The 25129-nt window shown below is 44.3% G+C and overlaps 1 protein-coding gene and 1 pseudogene across 3 annotated transcripts in view; both read right to left on the bottom strand.

Annotated features, from left to right (window-relative positions):
• The window catches only part of LOC110535902 (sarcoplasmic/endoplasmic reticulum calcium ATPase 2a), a 51139-nt gene extending 46078 nt beyond the window's left edge, over positions 1-5061 (bottom strand). For both annotated transcript variants that reach the window (XM_021621269.3, XM_036935722.2), the window contains exons 1-4: positions 4488-5061; positions 3490-3507; positions 3305-3387; positions 495-599 (exon numbers count right to left, since the gene is read on the bottom strand). In XM_021621269.3, the coding sequence (XP_021476944.3) occupies positions 495-599; positions 3305-3387; positions 3490-3507; positions 4488-4605 (324 nt within the window). In that variant the 5' untranslated portion in view covers positions 4606-5061. The remainder of the gene's footprint in view (positions 1-494; positions 600-3304; positions 3388-3489; positions 3508-4487) is intronic.
• Positions 5062-10524: 5463 nt separating this feature from the next.
• Positions 10525-24617, bottom strand: LOC110535054 (intraflagellar transport protein 81 homolog; annotated as a pseudogene). Its single transcript, XR_016484283.1, has 9 exons — positions 24606-24617; positions 24281-24423; positions 22891-23020; positions 16721-16810; positions 14148-14232; positions 13944-14015; positions 13757-13849; positions 13477-13522; positions 10525-13054 (listed from the first exon to the last, which is right to left on the bottom strand). The product of XR_016484283.1 is annotated as an intraflagellar transport protein 81 homolog (transcript).
• Between the last annotated feature and the right edge of the window lie 512 nt (positions 24618-25129).

The raw sequence follows: 25129 nt of genomic DNA, 5'->3' as shown, positions 1-25129 counted from the left end.
GCATCCAGCCAATTTGTGTTGGTAGTTGCTACAGACAAATTTATCTTTGCAAAGACTGCAAACATTAGAGAATGGCTAAGAGACCATGGGTGTAAACATAATTAAAGCAACAGACGTGAAGTCTGAGCAAGAGGAGAGGTTGTCACTTTGGTCACGCCTAAACCTTCTCAAATGTAGTCAGTGACCCACTTACTTCCTTGCCCCATTTTTCATCTACCATTGAACAGCAAGTCCTTAAAAAAGGAAAGCATAAAACTGCCATGTGGCCAATGAACAGCATGTATGAGACTTGTGGATTCTCCTACCTACAACTCTTTATGGTAGCGGTTTTACCTATAGTCGCTAGCTAGTTGCATACAATAAATATTCCTTTCCACAGCCTGCACCAAAACAAGAGTTTCTGAATCCTGTCACTGACATTGCAACGCCACACTGAACATCGACGTTCAAAATACTGTAAAAGATTTCTAAATTACATCATGCAATTTGCTCACCTGCCACACACCCACGATGGCATTGGCTATAAGAATGAGTAAGATTACAAAAGGCTCCACAAAGGCTGTGATTGTTTCTTCTCCATCCTCGAACAAGGCCAAGACCTAAAGGTAAACAAGACAACGATGATCCATTACTGACATGATTCCACATAGGAGATAGCACAGGAGTAATAAACAACATCCCTCCCCCTGGTTACGCCTCCTACTATGCATTTAAGCGATCATAATCATGTTAAGAAAACTGTTGTGAATTAAGGTTAAACTAAATGTCCACGGAGAATGTGTATGCATTCTGATACGACTGGTTAACTTAGCAGTGGTAGAAATGCATAGAAATTTACATTTTGTTGAGTGAGCTCCATTTTTTGCAAAAACAACAAGATGAACATACAAAAAGTTACATCGGAAGATTTACAGCAGGATATCAGTGCAAGAGTAACACATTTAAACAAGATGGATACAACACATTTATTTAGATGTTATAACATTTTTAAGAAAACGGACAACATTTTCAAAGTTCAAAAGCAATGTGCTAAAGGTGCAACACAGAATTTTGTTGAATTTTTGAATTGTAATTTCAGAAAATGTCCATAATATAGCTGCAGTAATAGCGGAATGATAGTGTTTCACAGTATTACTTACCCACCAGTGTTTTGATTGGCTGTGATATTAGCCTATTGATTTCTCCCGTCAGATATCCGTTTTACAGCTGTTTGAAGCTAGTGGACCGGAACAGAAAGTAACTTTGTTTTTTTCCGGTTTTGGTCCACCAGCTTCAAACAGCTGTAAAAAAAAATGTATTTGTTCTTATTCAAAATATATTTCACAACGATTTAGATGGTACAATGATTCCCTACACTAGTCAGTGCCTATTGTCTCACAAACAGAAATTGAGCAAACAGTGTAGAATTTTTGCAACCAGACTTTTTGCAACCATTTTCATAAGATAACACAGTCACAAAGTCAGAACATTTTTGACAGATGTCGCTCAGGCAGGAGCCCTAAATAGGCGAAAATCACAACCAATCACAACACTGGTGGGTATGTAACACTGTGAAAACACCATCATTCCATTATTAGCGCCAGATATATTGTGGCCATTTTCTGAAATTACAATTGCAAAAATTCTAACAAGTAGCACCTTTCAAATACCATAAACCTCATCGTAATCTAGCACCGTGATTTTATTTTGAGTGATTATTTAACTAGAGTTTGCTGTACTGAGCAATACATAGCCAACTCTTTATAAACGCACATTGCTGAATTAAAGTTCCAAATGAAATCTGTTTTTATATCATTTATGGTCAATTTTGCACATAAGACATTTGAAATTCGAAAACTTAAACCGAACACCGAAAATACAGTTAGACTACAATTTATAACAGATCGTCTTGATGTGTTGCTGTATGTCATTTCAGTGTCAGCACATAACAGTACATTTGGACAAATTAATCAATGGCCCTCCGTAGCCATAAGTATCATGCATAGAATGCATGTCAAATATGAGCAGTTGAAACAAACAGCCAGCCAGCACCTTACCACCTCAAACAAACCAGTTACCAGGACTACTGCTGCAGTAATCGGTCACTTTACATAGCCATTCTCCAACTCTGCAGTCTTCCTCCCTCACAAACCGGAGATAAAAACACTCTTCTGGGAGCAAGACTAATTTGCATGTTATCTACTGAGAATAAGAGCACACGGCACGTGTTGCACAAATTCACTTGAACGGGACAAAGCCACATCATGAACACACTGCTACAAGTTCTGCTGCACCCGCTTGTTATTTCAGTAGCCTACTACTCGCACTCATTTGGATCTGATTTAACTGACAACCGACCAAAAGTATGGGAGTGAGGTACATGGGAGAAGGGGTGGTGCATTCGTCTGGGGAATGCCCTCCCACTGAAGGTCAGAGCCCAAATTTGGTCTTGAGTGGTGCCCTGTCCCCGTCAGACAGCAACCACCAACATCACCATATCGCAAGGCTGGGCACTGCATACCAGCTCCTCTAGCAGACTGACACACACTGGGATTATAGATTACAGCTATTGACACCTCCATACTGGCCTCAAAAGGACCTCATCTCCTCAAGCCAATGTACATAGTATCTGACACTACATTGTAAACCGTTCCAGTGCAAAAACATCCATCTGTCCACAGATGAATATGAATAGTAAACACTGATGTAGCAGTACACTGCTAATACTGCAGAAAAATAGGCTAGATCACTGTATGCTGTCAGTTACATTTCTATCAAACCATTTAGCTTGTGGATAGGCTTCTTACTCCAAATAACGAGGCAGAGGAGAGGAAGTGATTACACTGCGAGAGTAAAAGACGACTCAAATGTCTTGTTAGACACATGGTGATAGCAACTCGAGTCAAGCAACTGCTGTCATCACCATTCCTCAAATGTGTAGCTAGCCTTCTCAGCTGTTTGGCTGCCTGATCTGTGAATGTAACCTCAGCCTAGGCATTCAAACAGAAGACATTTGCACTTGCTGTCCACACGTCTCATGCCATTAAGCCAAACATACACTTTCCCTTTCCATGCCAGACAGCCCACTCCTCCTGGTGTGCTTTCATCAGCAACTCTGAACAGCAAGCAGATGATTTAAGAGTTTGTTTCTATGACAACTTAACGCTGCATGTCCGGGGGGGGATTGTCACCTCTATGTAATAAACCAAAACAATCTAATACATTCACAATACTCTTCAATACAGCGGTCACTGTAAAGGATTGTGAACAAATTCCAGGCCCATGGCAAGCAGCAGCAGTACTAGAGTCTAAGCGATATACTTACAAAAGATATACAAGCTGCCAGCAGAAGAATTCGTACAAGTAAATCTTCAAATTGTTCAACAACAAGCTCCCATAGAGACTTCCCTGTGGAATGAAAGAGATGTACAAATACATCAAATCAAGAAGAATTTGTAGCACATAGTTTGTTGTAACAGTTCAATCTTTTTAATTATGTGTTGTTATTACCTTCTTCAGCAGGTAACTCTGAAGATGGGCCAATCCAAAGTGCATACAGGGAAAAGAGAACACACCATTACATGAGTAATGTTTTAGTAGCTAATGCTGTTAAATTTTGACAATCAAACATATGGCACTGCAATTTGTTTATCTCCACCCCATTTGACTCCCAATGACCCCCTATGACTACCACTAAACCCCATATGTCCTGGTTCAGATTTAGCAAAGCTACAACTTTGCTATAGGCAACATGGAAAAACAGGGTTTTGATTTAATTGCATTCACCGAGTGAAACCCCAGTCTTGTGTTCGGCTGAGTCATTAACAGTAGCAAGTCGTAGATGGTAAGCATATTGCACAATCAATGTTTGAATTCATGGTGGTGACACATTAGGTAACTTTTTGAACCCATGTTCTCAGAGGTCACCTTGAATGGTGTCAGACGCACCCAATCTATTTTATGTCATCCAGTAGACGCTTTCATGGGCTTAAATCGGTAATCGAGCCTCGTTTCTTGTGTTTACAGCCAGGAAAAACTACAGAACCCAGGATTCTATGAACCGGCTTGCGTTAGCTAACTAGCATCATTAACTGTTAGCTAGCTAGGCCTGTGCCATGCCATGGCGAGCGGCTATGCTGTCCCAAATGTCCTAGACTAGCCATCACATCAGAATGCCAAGGCACACGTCAACGGTCTATACTTGTATACCTGGTTTAAAATACCCCTTACACTAATATAACAATTCCCCCATGTAACTGACTACTTTCTAGCTAGTTTGTACAAGATTGAAACCCACGAGGTTGTCTACGATGACATCAGCCAAATTAATTCAGTCCATGACGGAGCGGAGTGATGGGGCTGACATTTACCCCAATGTGTAACTCCTAGGTAACTTTAGCTAACAGTGGGACTAAATGATGGTATCATGTTCCCTCATGAGTGACATATAGTGAACATTAGCTAAATAGCTACTGGTACTACTAGTAAAGGTGTAGAGGTTCACATACCGTTCGAGCCCCATTTCTCCTTTTGACGTTTCACCTGGTCCAAACCAAGTCCAGTGCTTTCGTTGACAGAGAAATGGCTATAAACTTCTTCAACACTCTTTGTGTGAGCGTTATCCATGGTGGTTGGTGGGCTTCTTGTCACTTGTACTTTGTTTTCTCAGCCGCCTCAGTCTCTTTAAAATTAAAACCTTTCAGCAGTAATACAGTTTACCAACTGTGAAATATGCATTCACAGAAAGGCCAGATGTCGATGATACGAGTAAGAAATTGTCCGTAAGTTGTTAGGCTGATAAACGAGCTAATTGGAACGAAAAAATGACTCTTCCTCCCTCAATAAATGTTACTTTGGGTGTCCTCTTATCTCCCCAAAAAATGGTGGAAAAGAGCGCTGCAATCAGCCGGTCCAATCCTTGCGCTGACCTAAATCCACCTCTCCCGGCACAATTCACAGCTTCAGTGGTAACAAACTGTAGCGCTGATCTGATTTTGTTGAAAGTGCCTCAACACTAGGTCGTCATTAGTTACCACAGCCACAAAGTCAGAAGGCCCGCCTACTCGACCAATCAGATGAGGGAATGTGATGACAGTCAAAGTCAGAAGATTCGAATACTTGACCAATCATATGAGGGAGTGTGATGACGCGTATGCCGGTTTACAGTTCGTTGGAAACGACCAATCAGATGAGGGAGTATGATGACGATTATGCCGACTGTCTTGCAGAAGCAGACGAGAGACGCATTTATTTTATCTAGATTTGGTTCATCAAAGATTTGGTTATTTATTATCTATATTAAAACCAACCGTTCTAAATGCAAAGTGGTAATTGGATGTTTTATTCAAAAACTCATCTTGCAAGCTTATCAAGATGTTTGCCCTTACTCATAGTTACTTGTCTTAACCCAAAATAGGTTTACTCCAACATCTGCATTTCTTTTTACATGGCATGTAGACAAACAAATTGGTACATCTTGATTTTAGATTTTTATTTTCAGAATCCATAAGTAATCCACAAGTAAAACGTACATGGTTTCACAGAAATGTCAATGTTTGAAATTGGCTGATTTAAGATGAACACTTCAACCCTGTTACTTTATTTGGCACCTAGGCACTTACCCGAGTGGATCTCAGTGCAAGATGCGTAACTACAGTCCCTGGTTCGAATCCAGGCTGTTTCACATCCGGCCATGATTGGGAGCCCCAAAGGGTGGCGCACAATTGGCCTGGCGTTCGGGTTTGGCCGGGTTAGGCCGTCATTGTAAATAAGAATTTGTTCTTAACTGACTTGCCTAGATAAATAAAGGTTCAATAAAAAAAATACTAGTCAATTATTTATTAAACTTAACATTGCCTTGTAGGACACCTTTTTGGTATTTTGTGCCAGTTTCCATCTCTGTACAAAGTCATAGTCTTCAAGCTCTGGAATATGGCAAAACATGTAATGATAATAATTGATTGTACTTACATGGCACTTTTCTAGACACACAAAGCTCTTTATAATATAAGGGGAATCTCACCACACTAACTTACTCTTTATTTGCATTTATTTATCTTGCCCATCCCCCCCCCCCCCCCCTCTTCTGAGGACAAATGTATATATACATTTTTTAAACATAATTTAGTTTAATATACATAATTCATACACTTTACATACATGGTACTTTTATACACAGCATTACATTATAGGAGTACAATTTAATATACAGATAACACATAAAACGGTACTCATCATTACCTACTCTTGCAATACGTGCCATGGGATCTTTAGTGATCACTGAGTTGGGACACTCGTTTAAAGTCCCATCTTCAATTTCATTGAGGAACATTCCATAGTTTGTACTTCAACATTATTAAAATTAAATGAATGTTGTGAAAGTGTATGGTTTAAACGACAGTGATCTGTCTTTGAACCGGTGATGCCACCTGGTTCATTGCAGCAGCATATTTCTCTTTGGCTTTTGTTTGTATGTCTTTCCCCTGGTGGCATGTATACGTACGTCTCTGTGCCCACAACTTCCAACGGAACACCATTGAATGGGATATTTTTACTCTTCCAATTGAGTTTTTTCCCTGCCAGCTGCTGTGCATCTTTTGAAGGTCCAGAATATGACATGTTACTATTAGAATGAAAGGCTTGTAAAGAAACGATCAACGTTGGTCTATCAAATAGAATAACTCATTTTAGCCCTCTCAAACTCTTGGCTCCATTCTGCCATCTCTCTAGTTTTCAGCCATTAGCTTAGCACATGACTGCCTCATATAAAATAGAATCCTAATGCTGTTTTTTTAACGTTTAGAAACGTCAATAATCATTGCCTGCAATAAGGCTTTCGAAACATATGGACATGTTCTCTTTCATCAGCAAGAAAGAATCCTTAAAATAAAAAATATACACTTACTATAGCAGTTTTGCACAGATCCACACAGCTATGGGTGCATCCATCCAACAAAACTACACTTCAGCTACACTTTCAAAACAGGTGTTCGGAGCATGCTAGAAAGCTACAATTAACAAAAATATAAAACGCAACAATTTCAAAGATTTTCCTGAGTTACAGTTCAATTGAAATACATGCATTAGCCCCTAATCTATGGACGTCACATGACTGGGAAAACAGATATGCATCTGTTGGTCACAGATACATAAAAAAAAGTAGAGGCGTGAAAATTTAAATATCTTGCAACTCCTCTGGTGGACATTCCTCTTGTCAGCAAAACAATTGCTTGCTCCCTTAAAACTTGAGACATCTGTGGCATTGTGTTGTGTGACAAAACTGCAAATTTTAGAGTGGCCTTTTATTGTCCCCAGCACAAGGTGCATCTGTGTAATGATCATGCTGTTTAATCAGCTTCTTGATATGCCACACCTGTCAGGTGGATGGATTATCTTGGCAAAGGAGAAATTCTCACTTACAGGGATGTAAACAAATGTATGCACAAAATTGAAGAGAAATACAACAAATATTTCAGCTCATGAAACATGGGACCAACAATTTACATGTTGCATTTATATTTTTGTTCAATGTAAAGTTGGTCGCTTCGTCTTCCGTAGTTTTCCGTAAACAAGCGTTATAACATGAAAATACGGCTGTGTGGGAAAACTAACCAAAACCCTATCAAGTTGTGTATCAATTTAACCTTTTTCTTTTTTGATAATTATTTCTCTCTGATATGAAAAACAAGGTCCTTATGCTTCCAAAACAGTACCGCAAGCATGTTAAGGTTGGGACCAAACATGTTAATGTTGGGACCAAAACTTCCCACTACAGCGGACTCCATTCCAAGCACACAAGTTTAGTGCCGCGTTCAAGTGCTAGTCGGAACTCTGAAATTACCGACTTGCTAACTGGTTGAACGTGGTTCGTGTATGACTATAACCATTTAGCAAGTCATACATTTCAGAGTTCCGTCTAGCACTTGAACGAGGCACTAAACTCATGTGTGCTTGGAATGGAATCCCTTATTATACCAGTGGAATGGCACACCAAGCAGTGATGCAGCCAGTCAAGATGCTCTCAATGGTACAGGTGTAGAACTTTGAGGGTTTGAGGGCCCATGCCAAACCTATTCAACCTGCTGAGGGGGAAGAGGCACTGTAGCGCCTTTTTCACAGCTGTGCGCGTGTGTGGACCATTAAGTTCTTAGTGATTTGGAAACTGAGGAACTTGAAGCTCTCGACCTGGTCCACTTTATCCCCGTGTATGTGGATGGGGCGTGCTTGTCCCCCCGTTTCCTTTAGTCCTCGATCAGCTCCTTGGTCTTACTGACATTGAGGGAGAGGTTGTGTTACGGACCCACACTGCCAGGTCACTGACCTCCTCCCTGTAGGCGGTCTCATCACCGTCTGTATTCTGGCCTACCACCGTCGTGTCATCAGCAAACTTGATGAGGATGTTGGAGTTGTGCGTGGCCATGCAGTCATGGGTGAACAGGGAGTACAGGAGGGGACTAAGCACACACCCTTGTGGGGCCCCCGTGTTGAGGGTCAGCGTGGCGGAGGTGATGATGCCTACCCTCACCACCTGGGGTCAGCCAGTCAGGAAGTCCGGGATCCAGTTGCAGAGGGAGGTGTTCAGTCCCAGGGTCCTAAGCTTGGTGACGAGCTTGGAGGGGACAATGGTGTTGAATGCTGAGCTGTAATCAATGAACAGCATTCTAACATAGATATTCCTCTTATCTAGGTGGGTGAGGGCAGTGTGGAGTGGAGTTGAGATTGCATCTTGTATGGATCTGTTGGGGTGGTATGCAAATTGGAGTGGGTCTAGGGTGTCTGGGATGATGGAGTTGATGTGTGCCATAACCAGCCTCTCAAAGCACTTCAGGATTACAGATGTGAGTGCTACAGGGCGGTAGTCATTGTGGCATGAACAGGAATGGTTCTCTCAAAACTATTTACTAATTTGGTCTTCAAAACTTGAACTCAAGGTAGGCAATTTAGAAAATGAGGTGTTTCCTGCGAACCGGAATACGCGGCATCACACTCCCTCATCTGATTGGTTGAGTAAGCGGGCCTTCTGACTTTGTGGCTGTGGTAACTAGTGACGACCTCAACACGGCCCCTTTCTTGCATATTCCACCTGTGGGCTACTCTCGTTGGACAGAAGGAGTCTGGAAATGTTTACTCGAAAGTAAGGACAATTAGGCTAAATTTAATTTACCAAGAGTTTGCCATTAGTTTGCAGCCAGTGACAGACATTGTCAAACAATCCTCCGACTCTGTAGTAATCAGATATAGAAAATCAGGTTGATACATTTTCCTTTCCCAAGATCAGTAAGGCCCTAGTTCAGGGCTCTCCAACTTAGATTCTAGGGCTACTAGGTGTAGGCTTACATGCATTTATTCCAGCACATCATTAACACACCTTGTTAAAATAAAACATATTGTGGTATTTAGTCCATGATTAGCTGAATCAGAGGGGTGTAACGAAAGCCTGCTCGCTCTCCCGTACCATTATTTGCTTTGAATTATTAAATGAGCAAACTAAAAAGCCATTAACTAATTTACAGTAACTCAAGATCAATGTACTTTGACATGGGATAACGAAGACATAGGCCTAGATGTGGCACATTCAATCCACTTTTTTGGTTCTTCTTAGTTCACCAAAATGGACAAATATTGGTTTCCTTATCTTGAAAGTCTATGTACCAGCATAGATTGTGATCCACACTCTAGGTTTGCATACCTAGCCACACCCAGTATTTACATACATTAGTATTACCAACAGGGTTGGGTAGGTTACTTAATACATGTAATCCATTACATTTAGTTAGTTACTTGTCCAAAATTATAATCAGTAACGTAATTTTTGGATTACCCAAACTCAGTAATGTAATCCAATTACATTCAGTTACTTTTAGATTAATTTCCCCTTAAAGGCATTAGAAGAAGATTAAAATGTATGTTACCTATTGAACCACATCTATTGCAGGATAAATCTATGTTAAAGTTTACATAGCTGGCCATATGGATGTTAAATTTTACTTTATGGATTGGTTATGTAGGCTTCTTCTAACCCATCGCCTTCTATTACATATAATAATGATTAAATTATATATTTACATTAAAAACATCTAGCAGAATTCCAGTCATTACAATAAATTTTATACCCCTTGATCTTCAAGAATAGGATTTATGGAAATATGGAAGTATAGGTTAGCCAAATTGTTTTACCTCAACATAACCCCAAAACTAAGGATTTACCCTGCTGTTTATGATTTTGGTGTCATGCAGGACTGATTAGGCTCATTGATTCAAGATGAAAAAATAAATGTTGCGCTCATGGAATGGTATGCTTGGAGCGCTACTGAAAAATGATATTTACATGTGAATAATGAATGCCATATGCTGCATTTGCTATAGGCCTATTGTTTAACTTTTTGTTGGTGACACTTTGATATCTTGATAATATGCAACTGTTTAAAGGGAAAAGGAACAGAAACAATAACAAAATGGATGCCCCGCCTGTTTTGGTAAAAAGCTGAGGGATGGGCCTGGAGAAATGTATAGAGCTATAGATGTAAGGACTGACCATACATGATATAACAATTATTGTTTTATTCATGTTATGAGGCTATACAGTGTTTGTTTACATTTACAATGTTTACACACATTGGAGAAAACAAGCTTATATTTTGGGTTCTCATGGAGTGTGACAGTTGAACTAAGTTATATTCTTCAAGAATGTATTTAAGTCCAAAAATGGTTGTAGCAACTACTGATTGCCCCTTTAAGTCTATCAAAAGTGTGCGAGTTTGAACATATATCCATTAGGCCTATGGATAAAACATTTTTACCAGCATGAATTACATTGAGCAATAAAAGCCCCACTTTTATTCCATAGGCTGAGATCTGCATTTTTCACTGGCTGTTCACTGGTTTCAAAAACAATGATAGGCAGCTTAATCTTCTTGAATTCAACCATTGGGTTCAAATACACATTTAGATTTGTGAACAGCCATCCACAACAATCACAATCCGTAAGGCGGAGTGATTCACATCAATGCGCTATGTAGATAACAATAAGTGATATCCGTATCACCTTAGGCTACACCACTGCTGTCATCCTTACCTCCAAGCGTTTATTAAAGTTGGATAATCTTTGGATGCTGACAGCAGTCGCACCATTGGAAGACATAGCTTGGACTGTAGCCTACTCCTGCTCTTTTCCCGCGATCCATCAAACACATTTGGTGTGTCATCATAGTGGTCTCTGACTTCTGGTCAGAGTTGCTCAGGTGGAACAAACTTAAATTTGCGGCATTTTTCAATGCTGATTTGAATGACTGAGAAAACTGAAGTGTCAAAGATTTTTCACAAACCTCATTTCTGAATAAAAGCAATCCATTAAGTAGTCTAGATTTTCAAAAGTATCTGTAATCTGACTACAATATTTTAGCTAGTAACGCAATGGATTAGTTATTGTATTTTGTAATCCCTTACATGTAATCCGTTACTCCCCAACCCTGATAACCAACAACAATGAAAGTGACTGGACCCCAGGCAGCATGCTCATATATTTGCATGCACCTCACCTGAAATCAGAATGTGACGTAAACAAAGGCAGATTCTCTTAGTCAAACCAAGAGATGCAAAGCAATCACAGGCAAACTGCTATTATGGTGTGAAGGATGTCAGCGAAGGCCACTAGTTGACACCCCACTGTGTTTATTAGGGGGCATTATTGTCAGCTCTTTAAAACAGGACTGGCATTTATCATCTGTTGACACTTCATAATGAGGCCTCCAGTGGCACATCACCAATCCTGCTGTTCAGTTATAATTCTCTGCCAATCAGTTCCCAGTCAAGTAGCCTTCTAGAATTCACTCTTGATCTATCTGGCACTAACTTTGGCTGTGAGCAGAATATTGAGTTATGCTTCACTACAGCCAAAGTTGTAGTGAAGGGCACGGCGAGTGACATGTCCCCTTATTCACGTTGGCATTTATAGACAGAGGTATTCAGAATGAGTGATTTGTGAATAGCATAGGTATGTTCTAAAGACGAAAGTTAACCTGTCAGTTTGATTTATCATTCAATGTTATCCATCACCTTTAGATGGCTGTGACTAGTCAGACAGAATTACGACCAAATATTGATTATCTTCAAGTATTGTTTTAAGCATGTATTTGTATTAACAAAGTCAAGTGAGAAATACAACAGGATATTATGTAGCTAATGTGATATAAGTAAAAAAATTGAGTCGTTACATTTTAAGTGTTAAAACGGGCATAGACTTGGCCAAGGTACAATATGCAAGATGATAATGCTGGACCAGTTCACCCTGCACTGTCCTGTTTTAACAACAGAGGTCCAATTGATTTCCAAAATAGGCAAGCTCCTCGGCCCAAGGTCATGGAAGTTGTTTCCCAAAATAGCGGCACGCAGCTGCGTCCCAAGTGCAACACTTTGTACGCGGTTATCTTTAGACATATAGATTGGAGCTGTATTCTTAAAGATGTGTCAACAAATATGGAGGCTGAGGATTTGTTTGAAGTCAAAGAGCCAGAGAGTTAAACCTCTTATCCGTCAGACACCTTCTAGATCATGTGTTCTTTCAGTTCTCATCAGGCACCTCTCACAATATCATCATCAGAAAGGTGCTCCTCACAGGAGAAAAATCTGTTAAATGGAACTAAATCTTAGTTTGGGATTATTCACAGAGAACATAACTAGCTAACTTAATTGAATCCTTTTAACTTTAGGCAATGAAAGCAGAGATGTTTTGATTACATTAAGAGATGAAAAGTACCTAAAATAGATAAAAAGCGAGACAGACTGATGAACTATAACTGGAGAACGAAGTACAGTAGTGAGATGAGTGAGAAGTCCTGGTCATTGTGGTAGAGCTTAGTGTACCAGAGTTGGCCCTGCGTTGACAGTCTCCTCCTTCTCACAGCACCAGCCTATCCTCACCGCCCTCCTGGATGACCTGACCAATGGAAACCTGGTTCTGGGCCCTCGGGAAGCACCCAAGCTTGCACACCATCAGCTGCTCCAGGTCGAGCCACATCTTCACCTGCTTTATGTTGAGCCTGTGGCTCTCCCTCACCGCCTTCTGCTGCTCACGCAACTTCAGTTGTTGTCCAAAGGGAAAGAGGAATCCTTATTACATCAGCACAACAGGCTCATTTTGACATCAAAGACAGTGTATGATACCAGCATAGTTAAACAGACATTTTCAGTTTCTTTTCAAGTGCCAGCATATGGTTTTGTATCAAACACTGAATGGAAGGGTGGTCATCTTTGTATTCATTGACTGGAAGCTTGACCAGACAAACATGACCAAGTGCATTAGCATCAAGCCTATTCATAACCATAGATGGAAGTAGCTTGTCATGAATGTGCCATGCACTTTCTCCTCTCTGGCCCCATTCTGATCAGGGTGAGGAAGAACCTAAAGTATGGCCCCTGTGTTTGCAGGGGATCTATGTCAGATGCCATTGGCACTGTGCCTGCACCCTGACAAAGCACACAAAGCACCTCTCTGCTCACCTTGCCCAGGGACTCCTGCTCTGCAACGTTCTTCATGTACTGCTCCCTGTGAAACAGCCGGAGGGTCAGTGGTCACGTGAGCCTATTAACTTTCACAAGATCACTGCTGCCATTATTGTTTCACAAGGGAAAGACTACCTGTTAGTCGAATAACACAACATACAGTAGCAAACATCCATAACAGATTTTATTAAACCAGTATTTTACTTACATATTTTTCTAAAGAAAAGCAATAGTTCTGGACACACTTTGAAATGCATAGATATAGTATATAAAATACCTATGAGGGTGAACCTACTAACGGACTGCTGCAAGTGAGGGAGGTGTATGGGGAGGTGTGTGGCAACAGTAGCAGCATTTGCAACTCAATGATCTGTGAAGAACAGAGAGAGATGGTGAGAAGAACAGGAGCTCTGGTTGACTGTCGCAGCACAGATCAGGTGTTGTTTTCTACCTGAGCCCCTTACCTCTTTCATGCAGTTGATGTAGTGGTATCAGTTTTCCTCCCGAGTCGTCGCCTCCCTCAGAGCTCTCACCTCCTGCAAGAAGAAACTGAACTGTTCCTCTTGGAGAGAACATTGCAATTGTGTGGTGTTGTGAACAAATTACATATAGAAAATGTCATATGTGGTGTTAGGTCAGGTGTCTACACATAGCATTTAATATTGTACCTGGTCCAGTGGATCGGTTACTCTCCAGACCTGCAGCACAGCTGTCATACTTGGCCTTCTTTTCCTCATACTCTTGAGTTAGCTCCTGTGAATAATGAAATCCCCATTCACAGATACATGAACAGAGAAATACACATAGATGCGCATATTCTACACCATTTAAGTACAATGACAATACATTTCACTGTTATAGTATGTATGTTATGTACAGTGCATTCGCAAAGTATTCAGACCCCTTGACTTTTTCCACATTTTGTTACGTTAAAGCCTTATTCTACAATTGATTTCCCCTCATCAAATCTACACACAATACCCCATACTGGCAATGCAAAAACAGGTTAAGAATTTTTTTCAAATGTATAAAAAAAACTGAAATACCTCATCTAACCGGTGCCCCCACACATAGACTCTGTACATGTACCCCCTGTATAAAGCCTCGCTAATGTGATTTTACTGCTGCTCTTTAATTATTTGTTACTTTTATTTTTTACTTAGCACTTTTTTTTTTTTAAACTGCATTGTTGGTTAAGGGCTTGTAAGTAAGCATTTCACTGTAAGATCTACACCTGTTGTATTCGGCGTACATGCCAAATAACATTTGATTTGAATATCACATTTACGTAAGTATTCAGACACTTTACTCAGTACTTTGTTGAAGTACCTTTGGCAGCGATTACAGCCTCGAGTCTTCTTGGGTATGACGCTACAAGCTTGGCACACTTGTATTTGGGGAGTTTCTCCCATTCTTCTCTGTAAATCCTCTCAAGCTCGGTCAGGTTGGATGGGGAGCGTCATTACACAGCTGTTTTCAGGTCTCTCCAGAGATGTTTGATCAGGTTCAAGTCCGGGCTCTGGCTGGGCCACTCAAAGACATTCAGAGACTTGTCCCGAAGCCACTCCTGTGTTGTCTTGGCTGTGTGCTTAAGGTTTGAAGGTGTTTGAAGGTGAACCTTTGCCCCCCATCTGAGGTCCTGAGCACTCTGGAGCAGGTTTTCATCAAGGATCTCTGTACTTTGCTTGCTCAGTTAATCTTTCCCTCGATCCTGACTAGTCTACCAGTCCAAGCCGCTAGAATACATCCCCTTAGCATGATGCTGCTACCACCATGCTTCACCATAGGGATGGTGCCAGGTTTCTTCCAGAGGTGAGGCTTGGCATTCAGGCCAAAGAGTTCAATCTTGGTTTCATCAGACCAGAGAATCTTGTTTCTATCTGGCTACTACTGATTGGTGGAGTGCTGCAGAGATAGAACCTTCCAGAAGGACAACTCCCATCTCCATAGAGGAACTCTGGAACTATGTCAGGGTGACCATCAGGTTCTTGGTCACCTCCTGACCAAGGCCATTCTCCCCTGACTTCTCAGTTTGGCCGGGCAGCCAGCTCTAGTAAGAGTCTTGGTGGTTCCAATTATGGAGGCCACTGTGATCTTGGGGATCGTCAATGCTGCAGAAATATTTTGGTACCCTTCCCCAGATCTGTCTCTTGACACAATCCTGTCTCGGAGCTCTACGGACAATTTCTTCGACCTCCTGGCTTGGTTTTTGCTCTGACATGCACTGTCAACTGTGGAACCTTATATAGACAGGTTTGTGCCTTTCCAAATCATGTCCAATCAATATAATTTATCACAGGTGGACTCCAAATCAAGTTGTAGAAACATCTCAAGGATGATCAATGGAAACAGGATGCACCTGAGCTACATTTCGAGTTTCATAGCGAAGGGTCTGAATAGGTATTTCTGTTTAAAAGAAAGTATACATTTGCAAACATTTCTAAAAACCTGTTTTCACTTTGTCATTATGGGGTATTGTCTGTAGATTGATGAGGGAAACAAATAATTGTATCCATTTTAGAATAAGGCTGTAAAGTAAAAAAAATGTGGAAAAAGTCAAGGGGTCTGAATACCCCCCTACTAGTACAAATGTACTATATGCAAAATGTAGTTTCCCCAACCCCTTTCATATCACTATCAGATCAAAGCCCATGCATATATTTTCACCGTTTTACTGAATCTTAGCCCAAGCCTAGTCTATTAAAATATTTCTGACGCATCTTTTCATCATTAGTTATTGTTAGCCCGTATGATTTTATACCAAATTAGGGAAGACATATTGGAAAATATGATCCCCTGCTTTAGCCAAGAGATGTGAGGGGCTTTCCCTATCGTATACTTTACATATAGACTCTATGTAAACTATCGTTAAAGGACTGCACAAAAATCCTGCAAACCTTATTCTTATTTCTCGTATGTTTTTGTTCTACCTAAAGTTATTTTTAGTGCTACATTGATATTGATGACTGCATTGTTGGGTTTGGAGCTTGCAAGAAAGGCATTTGACCATACTTGTGCATGTGACATTAAAACTAGAAAGTGAATAGCAGCTGGTGGAAGCATCAGGGTTTTCCCCTTCCTTTGATAAACCTATTGACCTCCTGTCATGCTTTGCTAATCTTCTAGTTTCGCATAATAATCTGGGGTTGTACATTTGGCTAATTCTATAGACACAGCTCTGTGTAATGACGCAATCTGAAGATGAAACTACAGACAACGTTTCACAGCGTGTGACGTTCACCTGACGTTGCTGTCTCAAAGGCCTCGGTTCCTTCATGGCCGGTGCAAGGGCAGACTTCTTCTCCACTATCGTCGAGTTTAGTTCTTTGACCTGAAAAAAAGTAACACATATTTTAATCCATATGCCAACATCCTGGTTTGGTGCGAAAAATTATCCACAGAAATGTAAGATTAAGATCAAATCAAATCAAATGTATTTATATAGCCCTTTGTACATCAGCTGATATCTCAAAGTGCTGTACAGAAGATGGATAACTATGCCCATAATAACATCTAATAATCATATGTCACCTGTGTTTTACACAAGCAGGGGTCGTATAGGGTGTGCATGGAGAGGCAGAGCTGTCTAAGGCCAACCAGGGGATTGGAAGATTGTGAGGTGAGTGAAAGTGTACTTTATAGCGACAGGTGTTGCAGGTCTACGCACTTTGAAGGGTTGAGCAAACAGGCAGGGCTCAGCTCGACACCTGAGAGTACAGGCCACCGTTCTCCAGTGTGTGTGTGTATAGCAGTGTGTGTGGTTATGTGGTCTATTGTATATGAGGAATGAGTAATCTGGAGTTGAGTGAAAGTCTACTTTATAGCTACAGCCAGGAATGCTTGAATCCATCATTGGGAGCGGCAGTCTACTATCTTCTAAGTGTGAAACCTGCCAGCTTCAACCACAAACCCTGACTAACCTTTAAAGAATTTCAAAAACATATTGAACTGGGGTCTAATAATTTGCAACTGGTTCTACTTGGACTTCATTGCAATGGAATTAATGACATATTGATAAAACAGGTTGATTTGGTTATCAAACCTGGCTTGAAACCCACCAACTCCTCTTTTCCCCTGAATACATGTAACGCTCCGGGTGTCGTGGGTGTTGAGTCAGACGCAGGAAACAGAGAGTGCAATGCTGTGCTCTTTAATGCACTAACGCAACACTGGGTGCTCACAACCAAACTGCCCCAAACACGGGGGACGAAAATAGTACAACAGAAATACACGACCAGGAACAACACGTTCCTCTAGTACGGAACCGAAGGTCACAATAATTAATCCCGCACAAAGAAACAGGCGGGCCGGCTGTCTAATAAAGCCCAACTAATGATTCACGAACAGGTGCTAACAATAAACATACAAGGAGGGGGAGGAAAGACAATCAATGGCAGCTAATAGGCCGGTGACGACGACCGCCGAGCGCCACCCGACCGGGAAGGGAAGCCACCCTCGGTCGGACTCGTGACAGTACCCCCCCCCCCCCCCCGACGCGCGGCTCCCGCAGCGCGCCGACACCGGCCTCGAGGTCGCTCCGGAGGACGAGGTGCAGGGCGATCCGGATGGAGGCGATGAAAATCCCTCAACATTGATGTATCCAAGATGTCCCCCACCGGTACCCAGCACCTCTCCTCCGGACCGTACCCCTCCCAGTCCACGAGGTAAGGCAGGCCCCTCACCCGGCGTCTTGAGTCCAGAATGGCCCGTATCGTATACGCCGGGGACCCCTCGATATCCAGAGGGGGGGGAGGGACCTCCGGCACCTCACTGTCCTGCAGGGGACCAGCTACCACCGGCCTGAGGAGAGACACATGAAACGAGGGGTTAATACGATAATAGGAAGGGAGTTGTAATCGATAACACACCTCGTTTATTCTCCTCAGGACTTTAAAGGGCCCTACACACTGCGGACCCAGCTTCCGGCAGGGCAAGCGGAGGGGCAGGTTTCGGGTCGAGAGCCAGACCCTGTCCCCCGGTACAAACACGGGGGCCTCACTGCGGTGGCGGTCAGCACTCCTCTTCTGGCGTCCATTCTCTTGTTGGAGAGATTCCTGTACGGCCCTCCAGGTCTCCTTGGAGTGCTGTACCCATTCCTCCACCGCAGGAGCTTCGGTCTGGCTCGGATGCCATGGTGCCAGGACCGGCTGGTACCCCAACACACACTGACAAGGGGACATGTTAGTAGAGGAGTGGCATAGTGAGTTCTGGGCCATTTCAGCCCAGGGAATGTATCGTGCCCACTCCCCTGGCCGATCCTGGCAATATGACCGCAGAAACCTACCCACCTCCTGGTTCAATCTCTCCACCTGCCCATTACTCTCGGGGTGATAACCGGAGGTCAGGCTGACAGAGACCCCCAAACGTTCCATGAATGCCCTCCATACTCGGGACGTGAATTGGGGGCCCCGATCAGAAACGACGTCCTCCGGCACCCCGTAGTCCCGAAAGACGTGGGTGAATAATGCCTCCGCAGTCTGTAGGGCTGTAGGGATACCGGGCAACGGGAGGAGACGGCAGGACTTACAGAACCGATCCACAATCACTAGAACCGTGGTGTTCCCCTGAAACGGCGGAAGATCGGTCAGGAAATTTACGGATAGATGTGACCATGGCCGTTGTGGAACGGGGAGGGGTTGTAACTTCCCTCTAGGAAGGTGCCTAGGAGCCTTACTCTGGGCGCACACCGAACTGGAGGAGACATAAAACTTAACGTCCTTAGCCAAGGTAGGCCACCAATACCTCGCCCGAAGGCTCCCCACTATCCTCGTCACCCCAGGGTGACCCGAGGAGGGTAGGACGTGAGCCCACCGAATCAGTTGGTCCCGAACACCAAGCGGCACGTACTTTCGCCCCGCCAGACACTGGGGAGGCATGGGTTCCGCCCGTAACGCCCGCTCGATGTCCGAGTCCACCTCCCATACCACTGGTGCTACCAGCCTTGAGGCGGGAAGGATGGGAGTAGGTTCGGTGGACCTATCCTCCGTGTCGTAAAGGCGGGACAGTGTGTCAGCCTTTACGTTCTGGGAGCCCGGTCTATAAGACAAGGTAAACCGGAACCGGGTGAAGAATATGGCCCACCTTGCCTGACGTGGGTTAAGTCTCCTAGCTGCCCGAATATACTCCAGATTCTAGTGGTCGGTCCAGATGAGAAAGGGGTGCTTAGCCCCCTCAAGCCAGTGTCTCCACACCTTCAGAGCTCTGACCACCGCTAGCAACTCCCGGTCCCCCACATCATAGTTACGCTCCGCTGGGCTGAGCTTCCTTGAGAAGAAAGCGCAGGGGCGGAGTTTTGGTGGCGTACCCGAGCGCTGTGATAGCACGGCACCCACCCCAGCCTCGGATGCGTCCACCTCCACTATGAACGCTAGAGATGTGTCCGGATGCGCAAACACGAGCGCATCATTGAACAGCGCCTTCAACTTGTTGAAAGCTCCGTCCGCCTCTGCTGACCACTGTAACCGCACCGGGCCTCCCTTCAGCAGTGAGGTAATGGGAGCCGCTATCTGGCCAAAACCCTGGATAAACCTCCGGTAGTAGTTGGCAAAACCCAAAAACCGCTGCACCTCTTTTACCGTGGTCGGAGTCGGCCAATTACGCACGGCCCTAATGCGGTCACCCTCCATCACCACCCCCGAGGTGGAAATGCGATAACCCAGGAAGGAGACGGCTCATTTAGAGAACACGCATTTCTCAGCCTTGACGTATAGGTCATGCTCCAGCAGTCTACCAAGCACCTTGCATACCAGAGACACATGCGCGGTGTGAGTGGCCGAGTAGATCAGAATGTCATCGATATAAACAACCACTCCCTGCCCGCACAGGTCCCTGAGAAACTCGTCTACAAAGGATTGGAAAACGGCTGGAGCATTCTTTAACCCATACGGCATGATGAGGTACTCATAGTGGCCCGATGTGTGGAAAACCGCATTTAGTACCACGTCTCCCTTCCGAATACACACCAGACTATACGCGCTCCTGAGATCCAGTTTTGTGAAGAACTGCGCTCCGTGAAATGATTCCACCGCTGTAGCGATGAGAGGTAGAGGGTAACTATACCCCACTGTGATGGCGTTTAGACCTCTATAATCAATACACGGACGCAAACCTCCCTCCTTTTTCTTCACAAAAAAGAAACTTGAGGAGACGGGTGAGATGGCGGGCCGAATGTACCCCTGTCCCAGCGACTCCGTGACATATGTCTCCATCGCCAGCGTCTCCTCCTGGGACAATGGGTACACGTGACTCTTGGGAAGCGCAGCGTTTACCTGGAGATCTATCGTACAATCCCTTCCCGGTCGATAAGGTGGTAATTTAGTCGCTTTCACTTTACTGAAAGTGATTGCCAAATCGGCATACTCGGGGGGAATGCACACCGTGGAACCCTGGTCTGGACTTTCCACCGACGTGGCACCGATGGAAACTCCCAAACACCTTCCAGAACACTCCTCTGACCACCTCTGGAGAACCCCCTGTCTCCACAAAATTTTAGGATTGTGCCGGGCCAGCCAGGGAATCCCTAGCACCACTGGAAACGCAGACGAATCAATAATATAAAGACTGATTCGCTCCCTATGATTCCCCTGCGTCACCATGTCCAGTGGAACCGTGGTCTCCCTGACCATCCCTGACCCTAATGGCCGGCTATCTAGGGAGTGCACGGGAAAAGGAGAATCTATCGGCACCAGCGGAACCCCTAACTTAAGGGCGAGTCCGCGATCCATAAAGTTCCCAGCTGCGCCTGAATCGACTAGCGCCTTATGCTGGGAAGAGGGAAAAAAGTGAAGGAAAAAAGTTAAGACAAACATGTGGCCAACAGGGGGTTCTGGGTGAGTTTGATGCTGACTCACCTGGGGTGATCGAGAAGCGTTCCGCCTGCCATCTCTACTCCCAGACGGACCCCCCCCAGCACCGATCGGCCGTGTGTCCTCTCCGACCACATTTGGTGCAGGGAAGGCCTCCTCCTCCGATACCCCTCGGCACGGCCCCTCCCAACTCCATCGGAATGGGAGCGGAGGGGCTGGGTGGTGGAACACACAGGACCCTCTCCGAACGCCCACGAGCAGCCAGCAGATTGTCCAGTCGGATGGACATGTCAATCAGCTCATCCAGGGAAAGAGCGGTGTCCCGACACACTAGCTCCCTGCGGACGTCCTCCCGGAGACTACACCTGTAGTGGTCAATAAGGGCCCTGTCGTTCCACCCAGATCCTGCTGCCAAAGTCCGGAACTCCAGTGCGTAATCCTGGGCGCTCCTCCTCTCCTGCCTGAGATTAAATAGTCGTTCTCCGCTCGTCCTTCTGGAGGGTGATCAAACACGGCACGGAAGCGGCGGGAAAACTCTGGGTAGTGCTCCCTCGCTGAATCTGGTCCATTCCAGACTGTGTTCGCCCACTCCAGAGCACGACCCGTGAGGCAGGAGATGAGGACACTCACCCTCTCCGCTCCCCAGGGAGTGGGTCTGACGGTGGCCAGGTATAACTCCAGTTAGATTAAAAACCCCTGGAAACCCGCCGCCGCTCCATCATAAGCCCTCGGGAGTGTCAGACGGAGGGTGCTGGAGTCGGGAGATGGGTCCGGAGCCAGGGGTTGCCGAAGGTGGAGAGAGGAGACCACTCCTCTCCCATCGGTCCATTCTCTCTATCACTTGATCCATCGCCGATCCGATCTGATGGAGGACGGTGGTGTGGTGGAGAACCCGTTCCTCCATCGATGGGAGAAGGTTGGCTGCTGCTCCTACTGATTCTGTAACGCTCCGGGTGTCGTGGGTGTGGAGTCAGACGCAGGAAACAGAGAGTGCAATGCTGTGCTCTTTAATGCACTAACGCAACACTGGGTGCTCACAATCAAACTGCCCCAAACACGGGGGACGAAAATAGTACAACAGAAATACACGACCAGGAACAACACGTTCCTCTAGTACGGAACCGAAGGTCACAATAATTAATCCCGCACAAAGAAACAGGCGGGCCGGCTGTCTAATAAAGCCCAACTAATGATTCACGAACAGGTGCTAACAATAAACATACAAGGAGGGGGAGGAAAGACAATCAGTGGCAGCTAATAGGCCGGTGACGACGACCGCCGAGCGCCACCCGACCGGGAAGGGAAGCCACCCTCGGTCGGACTCGTGACAATACAAGCACAAAGGACAGTTGAAAAATGCATGAGGGGTATTTCAAGGTTTCAAAGACACAAAATCAATGCGAAGTAATCAATGACACAAACAAAACAGCACAGTCAGACAAGGAAGGTTCTTGTAAAACAAATTGTGCATCTGGACAAGCATCTGAAGGCAATGAGCATGATCCTGTGACTGAGTATGGGGGTTGTCTGGAGTGGGTAAAGATCTGTCCCTGTCGTAAAGTGACATGCTACTCAGATAGTGGCTCCGATCCCCTGGTATAGTCACCATTTCAGACACGTCGTCCAGCGAGCGTGCCTTCATCTCGTCCAGTTCACCCCTTGATGGCCGACACCCTCTCCAGTTCCTCCTGGGTGTCACTGTACCCAGAGATCCGCTTCTGTGCCTCCATGGATTGCTACACAGACAATAAGAGCATGAAAGGGCATATGGGGTTCCAGTCATCCGTTAGTACACAAAATATGAGATCCTTGTGCCTTGCAATATGGCAGCATAACATGAGATTGTGTCCAGTTTTATAATCCTAAACCAAATGTCAGTGTAGGGACCTGGCAAGAGTTCATTAGAAACACCTGGCACTTGAGCAATGTAGTATATCTACACCCACAGGAGCTGCAAGGCAGTGGGATATTTTAATGAGTGTAATCAGTAAATACAAGTTAATATTTTGAGGTGCGTAAATCTCCATGTAATAACATACAATGGCTCAGCTAATTCATTGTTTATAATTAGTTTGCACCATATCGACAAATGTAAGTCTATAGCTGTGACTCAGTGACTAAGTTACTCCCTCCCTGTCTGGGAGGATATAGCACGGAGCCTAATCCTGAACTGACCTCTGGCACCGGTGTCGCAGCTCTATGCACTGTGAAGCGTTGTGTCCACACAAACAGTCAGGGCTCAGTTCCACACCTGGGAGTACAGGCCACTTTGTTCTCCAAGAAGAGAAGGTTACATGCGGTTGAGGTAGCAGTGTGTGTGTGTGTGTGTGTGCAGTCTATTGTATATGATGAGTGAGAAATCTGTGACCTATGAAAATAAACACAATTTCCTTCACACGTATCCCCCAGCCCTCCATTGCAAATCTGTTCAAACACTGATAAAGACTGAATGTGAATGACCTAATTAAACTACATTTATTCTAATATTTGGTTCTGATATGAATAGATCACAGTGGCAGGCTGGGCTTCTAGCATGTTCTGGGTTATACGGTAGGCTATAACCAACATTGTTGCAGCGAATGGTTCATTTTATGTGGGAGGGGTAACAGTTGGGAACAGGAATGCAGGTAGCGAGAGGAGGGGGCTCAGGCATCAACAGACAACCAGCCGTGGTGGTGGAGGGATGCAGCCACTGATAAAAAAAATACCAGCGTCATAGAGAGAAATAGATGCAGCCTTCGCAAATAGCAGCAGCCCAGCCCTCGCTGCGTCAACCAGGCTTTTAGCAAGTCAGGAGGTGGGAGGGTTTTGAGGTGTGAAATAATTTCCAGGAAGGTTATGTCACTTCACTTTTAATGCAATTTACATCAACATGGGCAGGATGGAAAGGCACGTGCAGCACTATAAGAGGGCTGATGCGGTATGGAGGAAAGCAGGTAGGGTGGATAGCTGCCCATAGCTGATAGCTGTGAAAGGGGATTGGTGAGGTGCATTACCAGTTGCTGTTGGCTGACCTCACGCCTCTGTTTTAGGATCTCCTCTGTCCGCTGCAGGATCCCATGCTCAGCTCGGTAATCTCCTGCCTCTTCTTCTTGAACACCGTCTCCTTGCTGCGCAGTTTCCCAACAAATCGATTGAACTGAGAAGAACCGAGGGAGACGGTCATGAAAAAAATATGCTAAGAGAAAGGGAATTACTAAAAGTAGTGACAATAACATTGCATTTTTTTGTGTCTGAAAATGAGACTGACATGTTCTCTTTCTTCCCAGATACACACAAACAACCACATCTTGAAGCAAGGTCATCCTCTCCAATTCCTACCAAGACAGACATGACCCGTGGCAAACACAAACATTGGCTCCCCTTCTCTGTAGGGGTATGATGAGAATCCTGTGCATGTCAACATTTATAGCTGTTGTTCATTCTGGAGAACCCCAGAAATCACAGAATGTTACGTCACTTCGAATATATGGTTTGTTTTATTTCAGGACATCAAGGGCAGACAAGGTTGAGAGGGAATTAGCAGGCAGAAGAATGCTGCATAGCATTCTCTCGTCACATACAATGTGTCCCCAGAACAACTGCTACTAAATTAGCCAGTACTTTGAAGAGCTTGAACTATTTATCATGACAGAGGATCGTTTTTGAAAATGCAGCACAATGGGGATAGTAGATAATTAAACATAGTACGCACTGTGCATATTTATAAATAGCAGTAGCCTACAGTGTATGTGAAATCTATTTCGGCAGGGTGAATAACCTTTCCAGATTGAGCAAACACATCTGTTATTTATGTTGGGGGAATTTGGGGTGTAAGTGAACAGAGAGCCAAGCAATGGATGATG

The sequence above is a fragment of the Oncorhynchus mykiss genome, chromosome 11, assembly GCF_057628025.1.
Source record: "Oncorhynchus mykiss isolate SJ-2025 chromosome 11, ASM5762802v1, whole genome shotgun sequence".
Taxonomy (NCBI): Eukaryota; Metazoa; Chordata; class Actinopteri; order Salmoniformes; family Salmonidae; genus Oncorhynchus; species Oncorhynchus mykiss.
This window is presented reverse-complemented; position numbering and strand designations above follow the sequence as displayed.